This window comes from Etheostoma cragini, chromosome 2 (assembly GCF_013103735.1).
Source record: "Etheostoma cragini isolate CJK2018 chromosome 2, CSU_Ecrag_1.0, whole genome shotgun sequence".
In the NCBI taxonomy this organism is placed as follows: domain Eukaryota; kingdom Metazoa; phylum Chordata; class Actinopteri; order Perciformes; family Percidae; genus Etheostoma; species Etheostoma cragini.
This window is the reverse complement of record NC_048408.1, coordinates 25,761,998-25,776,651: the sequence shown is the minus strand read 5'-3', so window position 1 is coordinate 25,776,651 and position 14,654 is coordinate 25,761,998. Positions and strand designations below refer to the sequence as shown.

The 14,654-nt window shown below is 39.3% G+C and overlaps 1 protein-coding gene across 1 annotated transcript in view; it reads right to left on the bottom strand.

The window, feature by feature from the left end:
* Positions 1–4,385: 4,385 nt before the first annotated feature.
* The window catches only part of LOC117956442, a 32,608-nt gene continuing 22,339 nt past the window's right edge, over positions 4,386–14,654 (bottom strand). The window contains exons 42-66 of the mRNA XM_034891516.1: positions 14,010–14,146; positions 13,781–13,906; positions 13,291–13,481; positions 13,104–13,192; positions 12,669–12,796; positions 12,399–12,526; positions 12,126–12,243; positions 11,781–11,999; positions 11,452–11,622; positions 10,552–10,701; positions 10,411–10,475; positions 10,177–10,306; positions 9,908–9,993; positions 9,693–9,822; positions 9,289–9,479; positions 9,000–9,090; positions 8,751–8,886; positions 8,478–8,668; positions 8,079–8,240; positions 7,847–7,983; positions 7,247–7,386; positions 7,067–7,161; positions 6,588–6,749; positions 6,266–6,344; positions 4,386–5,004 (exon numbers count right to left, since the gene is read on the bottom strand). Of these exons, the coding sequence (XP_034747407.1) occupies positions 4,925–5,004; positions 6,266–6,344; positions 6,588–6,749; positions 7,067–7,161; positions 7,247–7,386; positions 7,847–7,983; positions 8,079–8,240; positions 8,478–8,668; positions 8,751–8,886; positions 9,000–9,090; positions 9,289–9,479; positions 9,693–9,822; positions 9,908–9,993; positions 10,177–10,306; positions 10,411–10,475; positions 10,552–10,701; positions 11,452–11,622; positions 11,781–11,999; positions 12,126–12,243; positions 12,399–12,526; positions 12,669–12,796; positions 13,104–13,192; positions 13,291–13,481; positions 13,781–13,906; positions 14,010–14,146 (3,332 nt within the window). The 3' untranslated portion in view covers positions 4,386–4,924. The remainder of the gene's footprint in view (positions 5,005–6,265; positions 6,345–6,587; positions 6,750–7,066; positions 7,162–7,246; positions 7,387–7,846; positions 7,984–8,078; positions 8,241–8,477; positions 8,669–8,750; positions 8,887–8,999; positions 9,091–9,288; positions 9,480–9,692; positions 9,823–9,907; positions 9,994–10,176; positions 10,307–10,410; positions 10,476–10,551; positions 10,702–11,451; positions 11,623–11,780; positions 12,000–12,125; positions 12,244–12,398; positions 12,527–12,668; positions 12,797–13,103; positions 13,193–13,290; positions 13,482–13,780; positions 13,907–14,009; positions 14,147–14,654) is intronic.

Below are 14,654 nucleotides of genomic sequence, written 5' to 3'. Positions count from 1 at the left end.
AACCGAGATGGCTGCGCCCGTAACGGCAAACTCAACGACTCATAGCAGATCTCCACACATGCTCTGTCCATTAATATATACAGTCTATGTGTGTTTCAAAATAAAAGCCTACAAATGAAGGGATGGGTGCTGAGGGAAGTTTCATTCATGCCAGCTTTCAGGGCTGCACGATATGAGGAAAATATCTAATCGCAATTATTTTGGCTGATATTGTGATCACGATTAGAGGGAATTATCCTTTTTCATTGGAAAAAATAAAAAAATGATTCTAGCATTATATTTAAATTTTTTGCCAGCATGTGTACCAAACAAAGATGTTTTCTTTAGTCTGTAGGAAAGGATTTGTAGGCCGGGACGTCGGCACCACCACAATAGTTCAGAAAGGTTTAACATGCGTTTTGTCTTTAAGAAATATTTTGCCCCCCTGCAATTTGGATGTTACACTAGTCTCTTCTGCGATTTTGCATAAATTGCGATTAATTGTGGAGCCCTAGTAGCGTTGCATCATTCATGTGTGAAAAAAAAACAACTAGAATGCCTGATATGACTCTGGCTGTGCTAAGGGAATTCAAACTGTGTAGGGCTGGGTGATATGGCCAAAATCTTCTAATGCAACATACGTGTTAGGTTATTTCATATTTTGAAAGCGATATTTATCACGATAGAGCATGTTATCCGATAATTCAATAAATAAATAGGAAATATTAAGTAACCACATGGTGAAGCCTATTTTTGTATACCCGTAATAAAATACTTGACAATAAAATTAAGAAATATTATTTTCTCTTAAGACATTTAGTGCAGAATGAACATAACATGCAAGGATCAGAACGTAAAGTGTTGTCCAAGTGACGTAAATATTGCCCTATTGATGCAGTTTGGCTGCTTGTTTTTTTGAGCATCCCGATAGAAACAATTGTAGATAAGAGAACCGAAATTATTATATCGTCCTATCCACCAGGCCTAGTCCTGTGGAAAATATTCTGAATTTATCAAGACGAAAGGTAAACATGGAGGTAGTTAACTGGAGAACAAGGAATATTAAAATAACGGCCTTGTTCTCTGAGGTAAATATGAAGGCCCCTATTATGCTGCTACAAGCCAACAGCCCTTCGCTTATAAACCGAGGATGACTCCGGGTTGGCGATGTAGAATTTGGCTGCAGGGAGAGAGGGCTGCTAATGAAGCTGAGACATGTTTAATACTGAAGAAGTGGCACCTGCTCACTGACCTAAAGGTGAGCCAGAGAGCACTTGAAATAACTAGCTACAACTTTTTTTAAGGTGAATTTTTTCTTTTGTTAAAGTGATCTATTTTTACAGGAATCCTTGAGTCACTAAAATATTTCTATGTAACTATTCAGGTATTAAGAATGAGATGCTGCAACTGTTTACATGTGAGATATTTCACCTGTTTTTACTGAATAAAAACCTTTCATCTAACTGTCCTGCTTTTTGTTGTGGTTGATATCCAGGATTGTGAATTGGAGCCAACCATTTGTTTCCCGTAAATTTAAAAAGTACAAAATTAGTCCCATTATTACAAATTCAACCTCTGATCACATCACTGGTGATCATCATTCCTGCTTTTTCTTTTTTGAAAAATGCTTCTTAGTGAATATGAAGCAGCTAAGAAGCACTCTCAGGTGAAGATTTTGGAGATGAGGAAGCAAGAAGTACGGCTGAAGAGCCACATTTTTGTGTGTGTGTGTCATATTAATAATTATTAAGTTATTTAGTTAGTTATAATGGCTCACATGTAGCTTAATGAACATAGTAGTTTATTTTTAATTCCCAAAAAACTGCAGTTATTCAAAGTCACTACCACATATAAATCCATATCTGAAAAGAATCTCTCAACAAAAGCGTTATTTATTTTTATTGTTTCCGGAAATAACAATCCTTTCTATAACGAAACTTTGTGTGGCCTATTTTAAAAGCTTTGTTTTAGGAACTGACAAACAACACAGAACCACTATGTTCAGCAAAGAGCTAAATGCCAGATTTAATTTGGAGCAGTAGGAGTCTTGTGCTGTTAATTTCAGCCTGAATGGAGGGTGCAGGGAACATTCGTGTTTTGTTAGTTTAATTCACTGCACAGACATTTTTTGTTTTTCAAAATACCATATTGCTGCACTTCTTAAAAATACCTAAAACTGCATACCCTTCCTTAGGTTTTCAGTTATATTAAAATTGATTTTTATGTTGTTTTTTGTGGAAGCATATTCTGTCATTTACAATATTGTAAATGTCTGTGTGTACGTTAAACACCATTATACCCAGAGGTGAAATAGAATTATAATCAAACATTTTAAAGGTGACATTTGATGTATTTAGGAGAAAATCCCGCTGAGACACACCTGGGAAATAAGAAATCTATGGGTGTAAAAGGCTGTAATAAAGTATTTTCCTCACTTATTGGGTATTTTAGCATGGGTTGGGTCAGGGAGGTTCACACAGACAATATTAGCAACCTTATGACTTCTGGGGAAGTAAACAAGTTTGGCAGGGGAGGGGTAGCCTGCACTGGGAAAACTTCTATGCAGTCAGACTTTCCTCAACATATACTGTAAGTATTTTGCTCAAAGTTAATTGTTATTGCGTTATCATATGTGTGCTTATATTTACAGGATTTATGTGTGGATCTATTAAATTGTCCTTGTTGCATTATGATTTTGTTTTCACTACAAAGCAATGATACCTACATACTAGAGATAAATGCATGCTTAATAATGCACGTTAGTGGATTCCACATTTTCCCGTAAGTTACAAAAAAAATTGAAATACGACCCAAACTGACTAAATATGATTTATTTATCATGTTAAGATTTGATTTTTTTTTTGTGTGTGCAAATGACATGTAAGACAAACCGTTTAAAATAGTGGCTAAAAAGTTACATTTGCGATTATCATTTATGAACAAAGCATCATACACATGTCTCTTTTTTTCTCTATTATGCCCATGTTGCAGCCTGTAGTATTTACAGACATTTTTGATATGAATTGTTTTCAGGGACTATGGCAAATACACAAGTGTCAGTCGGTGAGTGTATACTGTCAACACAACGCTCAGGTTGTTTCCGTTGATAACATAGATCTAATTTCCTGTAACTTTATTGAGATTTTTTTTTCTCACTCTGTCCTCACTTTCTTTCTGGCCTTCTCCATCCTCATTTGGTCCAGTGACAGTCGCCCCTTTGGGAGACAGTCCAGTTCAGGTTGTCTGTCCCGAGTGCCATCAGTTAGTACTCTCCAAGGTGGACTACTCCTCTGGTTTGCTCACTTACCTTTTCTGTGGAGGACTCTTCTTCTGTGGGTAAGGAGTGAAGCGCCATTATAATAGTCATAAGGACAAACAGTCTACAGCCATGCCAGTGAGGTTTTAAAACCACAAAATGTGTGTGTGGCTGAAAAAAAAAGGCAAAACCTGCTATTCTTGGCACGTTACCATGAGGAAAAACATGCAGGGTATACATCTTGTGACAGAGGTACAGTGAGGGCAAAAAGTATTTGATCCCCTGCTGATTTTTTTCTATTTGCCCACTGACAAAGAAATGATTAGTCTATAATTTTAATGGTAGATTTATTTGAACAGTGAGAGACAGAAAAATTCATGTCAATAATGTTATAAATTGATTTGCATTTTATTGAGGGAAATATGTATTTAGTATTTTGATATGCACTGATTTCTCCCATCGTAATTACATTGTTCACACACTGACAAGAAAGAACTTGAGTCTTAAAAAACATATTTTGTATAAATATTTGATCCTGACATCAGCTGCTGTCCTCTCCAGCTTTGTTTTAGGTTGCTGTCTCATCCCGTTCTGTGTGGACCGGCTGAAAGATGCAAAGCACACCTGTCCTACCTGCAAGACTACACTTGGCGTGTATAAACGCCTATAACCGATATTGGTGCTATGCCATATAGTTGTTTCCTCGATTAGTTGATTCATCGGCATACATTTGCTAATTACATGCTTCTTAAATGTGACTGGGATGCTTTTCTTAGCCATACACAATAGTACACAGAGACTGAAGATGTCACCGTGCGTTGTGGGAAATTTCACAGGCCAATATTTTAACTATTTTCCTGTCATTTTATAGACAAAATGCATCGAATAGTCAAGGAAATAATGGGCAGATTATGTGATAAGGAAAATAATTGTTTGTTGAAGCTTAAACTGACGTGTTGTTCTTCTTAGGGTTAAACTTCCAACACATCCATTCACACACCAGACTACAGTTTTCCTCCTAAATTGCATTCAGAAAATGTAATAATACTGAATCTTTCAGTAATAAAGCTTCCCACTAACACTGTTGTATTGTTTATGTCTTGTGATTTGCTGCCTTTAGAGTTTTACTAAGTAAGACTGGAGAAACAGATGGTGTTCACTTACTTGTGGCTCAGACTTACTTTTATTGTCTGTTCATGATCATTTAGTAACTAAATTTGTTGTTGGTGTTAGATTTACAGCACAGATAAAATGACGCCTGTGACCCAAAAAGTGGTGCGTTTTAATGATTGTGCAATGATAAAAAAATATGCATTCATTGATAATCTCATACAGCTACAGGCAACATGTTCATTTTCAATCTAAACGTTACACATGATTACACAGCAACAAAAACTGTCTTCTTCATTTTCTGTTAAACCTTAATTTTAATAACTGAAACAACTGAACCACCAGGAAAAATTTAGTAAAACTATGAGCCTAAAAGCAAGGTGTGAAAAGGGTTCAGAGCATACTTGCTGCTGAGGCATCCACTAATCAAGAATACATTATTTACATCTAATGCATTGTAATTACACATTTTACATTTTCTTCATAGTAATCAATGCAGCATGAGGTCACATAATTTCCTTCTTTTAGCAGATATATATGCCTAAATGGATCAACTCCAATAATCCGCCATGTGTTTCTTCATACAAGAGAAGCGATGAGGAACGCGAGAACAAGGAAGGAGAAGCCGCAGTCTGCTCGGATGCGGGCACCGTCATTACCTGAAACACACACCCAAACTCACTTTAGAGATAACACTAATAACATATATCCCATTTTTTTTAATATTAATCAAATATTTAATCATGATCACAAATTAGTGTCATTGTTGTTTCATGACAATATAAAAGGTGTTCTTCTGAAAGTTCTTCTTTGATCCCAAAAACTTTTAAAAGTGCCTCCCATAAATCAGCCATGGTTACGTAAAGGGAGCAATTAACGCCTGTTAAACATTAAAAAAATAATCATTGTGGGGCACAGATCCTTGCAAAAATCACACCATGATTAATGAAATATATTTTTCAATGAAAGTAATAATGCCAAAATGACCATTCCCTCCAATATCGTTATTTATATCCATTGGTGGAAGAAGTTCAAATCCTTACTTACTAAGGTATAAGTAATAGTAATAGTACTGAAACTATTAAAAGTAAAACTAGTCAACTACAGAAACATCTTCACAATTTAGGAACTAGAAAAAACAAATCAGTTCGGACAATCAACTACGATAAGTGACTAATGGGCTATGATTTCAGCTGTACTTTCTGTCCAATATACTGTTGGGGAATTTAATTTATAAGAAAAACATTGTATTTAATAAATGTGTGTTTTGTGTGCAAACATCTCAATTTTTCTAGTGTGAGAGCCATTTGGTTTTGTGTATTATTTGTTGCTGTTAAACCTCCCGTCACCAGGGGTCGCCATGGCACTTTCCATTTGGCTGCTACAGAGGTGATTTAATTCAGAATAATGTCCAACAGGGCACAGGGGGTTGCAGGAGAAGGGAGCTAACAGTTTTTTTGAGAGTGCAATATGTTATGAGAATAGAAAGTGTAATTAACATCTTTTTGTTTGGTATTTACACATATGAATGGACTCTATGTATGGAAAACTACTTGAGTTTAAAATATGGCAATGTTGGACATTGTGATCACACGTGTCTTAAATAGTTCAAATATCTACTCCCTACATATAGCAACTAAAGCTGTCAGAATAATGTAGTGGAGTAGAAAGTACAATATTATGGCATTAAAAGAAAAGACTCAAGTAAAGTACAAGTACCTTAACATTTATACTTAAGTACAGTACTTGAGTAAATGTCGGCTGCTTAGTTAAATTCCACCACTGATCATATCTAATCAATATATATAGATATTTGATATTAAAAGCTAACTGATCCCAAGTAATGAGTCAGCATTTCCTCCAGCTGATAATCCATCTAGAGGACAAGGAAATACATTCAACTACTTTTTCAATGCTCACCTGTGGTGGAGGGGCGACTGGTGGTTATAGTAGTGGAGTTGATGGTTGAGGAGCCGGTGGTTGGAGAGTTGGTGGTGGTCGGGGAGCCGTTAGTGGTTGGAGAGTTGGTGGTGGTCGGGGAGCCGTTAGTGGTTGTTGGAGAGTTGGTGGTGGTCGGGGAGCCGTTAGTGGTTGTTTGAGAGTTGGTGGTGGTCGGGGAGCCGTTAGTGGTTGTTTGAGAGTTGGTGGTGGTCAGAGAGTTGGTGGTGGTCGGAGAGTTGGTGGTGGTCGGAGAGTTGGTGGTGGTCGGAGAGTTGGTGGTGGTCGGAGAGTTGGTGGTGGTTGTAGAGTCAACTCTGCCTCCCAAAAGCCCCACTCCCAGTGTGTTGAGATCAGTCTGCAACTGCCTGGTGATCCAGTTCTGTACCACCGTCTGGTTTTCATAGGACTTTAAATCGGCCACATTGGAGCCAAGCAAACCTCGGACCTCGCTAACAGTCAGGTTCTAGGTACAACAGAGAAAAGAAATGATTTTCTTTCTTTTTTTAATCCAGCAGAACATAAAAACAAATAAATATCAGCTATGTTGGACACAGCCACAACTAAGAATCCAGGTAACAGCAAGTGCAGTCAACATTCTACGCTAACTTTGACAAGGTCAGTAAGTAATAAACACATGAGTAAATGCAAAGAACTTACCACACTGCCAAAATGAAAAAAAGTACAATCACGACAAAAACACACACACACACACACACACACACACACACACACACACACACACACACACACACACACACACACACACACACAGTAACTGACCAGTACAACGTTCTGATTCAGACTGGTGAGGGTAGCCATGTCCATGTTGATGTTGGCAGGCACCAAACTTCGGACATAGGCTACAGGTGCACCCCCTGAAAGAAATAAGCAGTGTCAGTCGTGTTCTAATGTAGTTTTTCTGCATGTAGTATAGATATGTGTGTGGGTCTGTTTGCCTACCGATGAAAGGTTGTATGAGCTGGAAAGAGGAAACGGGGACAGTGGAGCGGGTCATTGTGGCAAATGCTTGTGCGGCGATGTTGAACAGGACTTCCTTTTTCTCCATGGTGCAGTTGGATACCACCAGGGCGTTAGCCTCTCTGCAATGAGACACAAACACACCGAGTAAAAAATGAGTAGGTATTCATTATATTTGTTATATGCTGGATTGGAACAAAGGCAGGGATTTTTAAAAAAGATAATTTTTGGGGGCATTTCCCTTTAATGGACAGGTCAGCTAGGTGAGAAAGAGAGAGAAGACATGCAGGACATCGTCACAAGTCAGACCCAAACTATGGACCTCTGCGTTGAGGCATAAAACTCTATGTATATGTGCGCCTGCTCTACCAACTGAGCTAACCCGGCCATGCATAAAAGCAAGATTTAGCATTTACAAAGTTGCAATTACCTTAACCTCCACTATTAAACCAAAACTTTTTATGAACGTTCAATTAAACTGGGAACTTGCAGTAAACACTGTCATGTCATAATAAGCAACACACACACACACACACACACACACAAACACACACACACACACACACATCTCTGATTTCTTACTTAAGGCTTTGATGGGAAATGTTCTTCAAAACTGCGATGTCCAAGGAGCAAAGGTTGGCTCCACCGATGGAGTTGAGCTCAGCACTCCCCAGTTGGTTCCCTTGGTTACTCAGATACTTAGAGATGATGGCGTTAGCCTAGACAATGAGAAGAAACATTCATTCATGAGAACACACAAGCACATTGGAACACACACACACACAGAATAAACTTGTTTACTTGGTTTGCTCACCAAGCTCGGGTCCCACTGCCCGTTGGACGAGTCCATCAAAGCATAGAGTGTGTCGATTTGAGTGATAGTCCACAGGTTGATGTCACTTAAGTTAGCCACACGGGACGCTGGGCCTAGGAGCCGAACCTGACTTTCTGGGATAGTGGAGCTGGCAGCGTAAGCCTAAAAATATGCAAGAATCATTTTCATGCAAAAGAGAATCAGTCCGCTATTTGTTTAAAGTTCTTTGTGGAGTTTATTTTTAAATAGCCAAAATAACTTGTTGAGTTTAATGTACATTCTTTTTAGGGGGAACCACTCCTTTAATAAAATTGACATAACCATCAACAGCAACCCTCAACTTGTTTTGTTCTGTTTAAAAAGCTATTTACAAACCAATCACACCTTCCCATCACCTACCTCTCGCAACTTGCTGAGAACAATCCTGAGGTATTCCACCTGGTCCACCTTCATAGTGATGGCTTCCAAGTTGTCCTTAACGATCGAGGCGTTGAGGCAAAAGTTAAACTGAGTTATGTCGTCATAGTTGAAGGGGAACGTCTCGTCGCTGATGGTCACCTGGGTGATCATTCCAACAGTGCACCCGTTTACTAAAAACACAGGAGAAAAAAACAAAAGTTTAAACAATCATTTCATGACAATAAAAATAGCAGCTCATGGAAGCAGACTCACCGATTGATCGCTTTGACTTGACTTGGTTTCTAATGGACTTTCTTATTTCTTCCTTCATTCTCCGCCTCTTCTGTTTGTCCACTCCTTTGCTCGCGATGACTTTGAGGAAGTAACGCAAGAAACTCTGCTTGGTTTTCTGCTCGTGGAACACAAAAAACAAACATCACCGACCTCATTCCAACACCACACAGGAGACATAATGCCGATGACCTCTTCTCCTAAATGCATTTATTCATGTTTTTTTCTCACTTTGTTAATGTTACTGTAGAAGGTTGAGGTCAAATACAGTGGTAAGATCTCGAGGTCCTTCAGAGTCTGGCCGTCCCATGTTGATGGAGCTCTGGTTATAGAAAAATAACAAAGGTAAAAAGTGGGAATCAAACTGAAATTCACTTTGTTTGAATTGTTTTCTGTTTTGATCAATTTTGGAAAGAAACAAAGAAAAATAGGGGGGCATATTTTCTAAGAAATCTGCTGATACTACAGGGACATACAATAAAGAGGTTTTATGATGATAAGAAAACTGCTGTTGACGTACCCGTACTGGGTTTTTCCGCTCTGCAGCAGAGCTTCAACAGCTGCTGTCTGCGCGCCGGTGAGGTCCGGACAGTTCTTGAGTTTTTCCAAGATGGACGGGTCAGAGTTCTCGATGTAGGTACCATCCAGAGTGCAGCACATGTTTCCCAACACCATTATATTACCCGCAGTCAATGTCGTGTTTTTTATACCCTTAGAAAATGAAACAAGTAGGAACAGAAATTAATAACATATTGATATATTATGTTAAAAGAACAGAAGTACTGGACATCTGGATTTGGTTACCTGTAGATTGTGACTTTTGCTTTTACACTGTGATGTACACTCTGACATTTCTTTTTTAATCATTTTTAATGCTCAGGGTACAATTTAAATCATGTGTTCTTCTGCTGCTTAGAGACTCACCAGACAGCTCCTGGCATTAGCAAACAGAGCGGTCAGTTTGTAGCTGAGGGCGGAGGAGAAGACGGAGAAGTCTGCTTCTGCCAGTTGTTCAAAATAGAACCTGCAGCTGGCCTGTGGCACCAGGGAGTAACTGTAGAGAGACAGAGAGATATTAAAACTGTTCTGACTGCCTTGTTTTAATACCAAACCTGTTATTGACTTTGGTCTGAACTCACTCATAGTACAGTAGCATTTCAGGAGGATATAGGTTGAAGCTGGTGGCATCTGAGTCATTTTTAATATAGTTATACATGCAGGTCAACTGTTGGTGAGACAAGCAGAAACGCTGAATTGTTAGTGTATCCTGTATCGCCTTTATTTTTACATTAAAATGTGATTTGTAGGTGAAAAGATGCTGAGTTTTTTTTTAATACAGTCTACACCACATGCAGTATAGTGACATAAACATGTTGTCGCTTTTTAACACGCTGTCCCGCCCTCTCACCTGAGTCTCGACCAATGGGACCTTGTTCTTGCCTTTCCTGCGGCAGGCTCCGATCAGCTTCTTGATCTGCACCTTATTAACATTTCTCACTCCGGTGCATGTGAACCCTTGCAGCACAGTGGATGACAAACTACACACACACACACCAAAACACACACACATAAACAGTATGTTAGTTCCATACTGAAATTTTGTGTAAACTCTTGCTTTACTCAAATCTTCTGAAGCGCTCACTTGTTTGGACCTCCCAGCATTGCAGTCGCAGCTTCCGCAGCAATTATTTCAAAGAACAACTCAACCTAAAAAAAAATACATAGTTTGTAACAACAGCAAGAACGCTCAGTACATATTTCAGTGTTGAAATACACCCCCTACCTGCTGATATTTCCATTTCTTCTGGTTGAGTGTGTTGATAACGCTGCTGTTATTTGATAAGCCGAGCAGCTGAACACGAGGGATCTGAATGGCCATATCATCTGGAATGTTCTGTATGATCGTCTCACTGTTGCTGTTCACTGATATGATCTGGGATAGGATGTGAGAGGTTAAATGTTTTTTAGTTTTTTTTTATTGGAATCTTTTCCCATTTAGACACATTTTTAACCGATTCACAATGCATTGTTACCTCCCTACTCAATAAGCTACCTTAGCATGTCTCTTTGTCTTTGTTTTTCTACATCTAGCGCATTTAATTTAGATTTTACCCTATTTTACTGTATTTTTTTTTTTTTATTTCAAATAATGGTAATGCTCCTTATGTATTAACTTAGGTCATATGATATTTTAATACTTTATTTTTCCCGTAATATAACAAAAGTGGGGGACTGAATTGCCCAGATAGTTTGTCTTTTGGAATTAAATTAAACATAACTCTGCATGTTTTTTATTTTATAGAGTCTTTAATACATATTCTTTGTTTAAGGATGTAGTTATATTGTCACATATCGTCATTCTGTTTCTCCATGTTGTATTTTTTCAATTGTTAGTTTAGTATCTTTGACATTTACTGCGTGTGCAGTGTGTCTGTTTTGGAAGAGGGATTCCTCCTCTGTTGTTTTCTTTCTCCCATTTATTCTCAATTGACGTTACTTTTTATTTGTGTTTTTCCCTTATCTGAATTGAGGGCCTTAGGATAGAGGGTGTTATATGTTGTATTCATTGGAATATAATCTGGGTTAAATTTGATCTCGGACTAAATCAATAAAATTGACTTGACTTGAAAGGATTGAAGTACTTTATCATACAAATCCTGTCACAGAAGTGAAGCCATCGTACCTGAGTAACAAAGATCTGCTGAACAATCTGTGGAGCGGACAGCATGTATGCCAGGAATGAAGGATTTTTGGATGAAGTAAGCAGCTGGAAGCCGCTGATGCTGCTGAAAGTGTTCGCAGGAACACCGACAACAAGAGAGCCCAGCATTAACAACGACGACGAGCTGTTGATCTGGTGGGATGAAAAAAGAAAGAAAGACACAGATGAGACAGACTTATTCTGACTGGTGTTCCCACAGACACAACCGAAATCTAATCTGGAATCAATGTAACAGAAAGACAGACAGACAGACAGACAGACAGACAGACAGACAGACAGTCAGCAGCTACCTTCATAAACCCTGAAGACATCAGAGACTGGATAATGGCACTGGCCTGGCCTTCATTCCAGCCTGTAACATCGCTGAGAATGGAGAGGGCAGCATATAGATCCTGAGGCTTTATCATATTGATCTGACCGGTCGACAGGCTGCTGCTTTGGCTGCCGAGGGCAGTAATGGCCGCAGCATTGATGTTGTCACCGAAGTTACCTGCCAAAGCTGCAGTAATCTACAGAGAAAAAAAGCAAAAAGATTGTCTGTGGTAATCTGTAAAAAATGTATGTCTCGGCATAAAACTAAACTGCTAATTCATGTGTTTTGTGTGTGTGTGTGTGTGTGTGTTTGTGTTTATCACCTGTGGGTCAATGGATGAACAGAGAGTGGTCAGGTTGTGTAGAAGCATCATACTTTGTTCTGGTGTTAGCTGGCTGAATGTTGGACCAGGAGCGACACACCGGCCCAACAGAGGAAGTCTGGATAGAGAGAGAGAGAGAGAGAGAGAGAGAGAGAGAGAGAGAGAGAGAGACAGAAGGGAGAGAGTGAGAGAGTGAGAGAGAGAAAATGTTTGGTTTACACACAGATAGTATAGTATTTGATGTGTGAGGGATTTGTGGATGCGTAGACTCACAGCAAAGGGTTGAAGTTGCTGTCCTGTTGATAAATGAGCTGGGTGTAGTAGTTGGTGAGGTTGAGAGGTAAACCGGAGTAATTGAAGAGAGCGAGGTTCAGAGGGTTCACTGTGAACACCTGGAGAACCTGCAGAGAGGAGAGAGAAGGGGGTATATATACTGAAAACGTGGTCTGTACATCATTAATCAATCTGTTTAATAATTACATTCTAATCCCACTGAACAAAAGCTGAGCTGTAGTTTTAGATTTAACAACTTAGGTTCAGTACCTGCTCAGATCCGAACGTCTGAAGATCCTCAAGAGTGAGGAAAGGAATGAAAAGGCCGATGTACTCGGCAAACCAGGCTGTGGAGTTTAGTTCCGGGTCGCTGGGGTTGTAACACCTTGGCACCGTGGCTACAAGGACAAATTACGAATAATTACTTGGAGAATTTTACTGAAGGAAGATGGTGAGATAAATAAGGAAAAGAAAATGAAGAATTAAAGTGAGACTAATTGAGACTCTTTTCAGCGTGGAACACGTTCTCCTTTTGTAACTAGCAACTTGGCATCAATAAAACATTAACACATTAATTCTGAGATGCTGATCTTGGTGCTTTTTTGTAAAACAAGTCGCTAAAAGGGTCTTAGTTGCCAAATCTAGCGAGAAAGTTGAGTTGGCAACACTGTCAGAGACAAGCTCTGTTTTATTCTGGAGACTGACCTGAGGTGAGGTATGCTCTGATGGTGTTGAACACATCTTGCCTCGTGAAGTCTGCAGCAGTATATTTGTATTTCCCAAGGACTGAAACGCTGAACCCAAAACACAAGATTTAAAAACATCCATATTGACAAGATATTTTTTTTTAAATTGCAAAATGAGGTTATCGTCTTGTGAAAACCAGACATACAGCTTTTGGAAGGCCAGGCAGGAGGAGTTGTATGTGATATTGGGGCTGATCAGACTCTTTGTGAGGAAGACCAAATAGCTGTCGAGGCGTCGGTCAAACCAGGCGTTGACCTCTGACCACTTGGAGCTGCTGAGCGCCATGGGCCAGACGCAAGGCAAGGTGGGCCGCCGCACCACCCCCGGGAGAGACTCCTGTTGCAAATGTATACAATATTGTTATCATATCATCAATGTACGTAGAGTCATTTACAAACTCCTGCATTAGGCTAATAAGGAGGACCAGGGAAGAACTTGCTTAGACGCGTGTTCTGCGTCCCAATAATCAATATCCACAATCTGTCTGCACTTCAGGTGCTGTGACCCATTCATTTTCCTTTGCACACTACTCTAACAATGACACACAAACCTAACGCGGTGAAAATGTGTCTGCGTTGTGTAATGGCTCCAACAGTGTGTTTTAATTTCTTTGCGTTTGTGTGAGTGGTACATACGGTCTCTAGGAAAATCGGTGTCTGGACGTAGTTGCTGTAGATCACACATAGCTCTGCATCGTTGTCGACAACGTCAGGGCGACGGAGGAAATCTGCAAGATCTGATGGAGGTATGGAGTTCACCAGCTAGAGGAGCAGCAGACAAGAAATAAGTCCTCATCACATCCTTCAACCCAACCACTGAAACTATCCTTCTTTTAATCCTCTGTATTATTGTTTGGACACACACCTGATGCACCCTGTCGTGAGGCATGAGGGACAGGAAGGTGGTGACGTTGGGGAACTGGAATCCCATAAAGGAGCTCTCCAGGAATCTGTAGAAACTGTGGTTGTAGTTGTTACCGTAGCACTGCATAGGTATTGGTTCTAGAAGTAGAGTTAGAGGTAGAGTGAAAGAGTTGTTTATACAGGACAGCTGAAGATGTGAAAGGGGAGCGAGGGGGAATGACATACAGCAGGTTGGAGTTGAGCATGCGGGCGCTGCAGTAAGGACTGAGCCTTAGTAGATGTGGCGCATGCTCTACCAGGTGAGCTATCCAGACTTTAATTTTGACTTGACAAACTTGAAAATAAAACAATATAAAGCACTACTGGATATCAGAGGGCTGAATATGTTAATGTTAAGATGAGTTACACCCTTCTATGACATAACAGAGGAGATTATAATCAGATAAATAAATTAAAAAAAACTATAGACATACCCAGTTACCACTATATAGAGTGATAAAATGTACATAAATGTAAGCCTAGCATTACAATGATTAACAGGTATATTATTTTCATATTGTTTAGTCTACAAAATAACAAACTCCTTACTTTCATGAATGAAATTATCTGTATTGTGACTGACTGTGAATGACTTTATTTGTTCCAG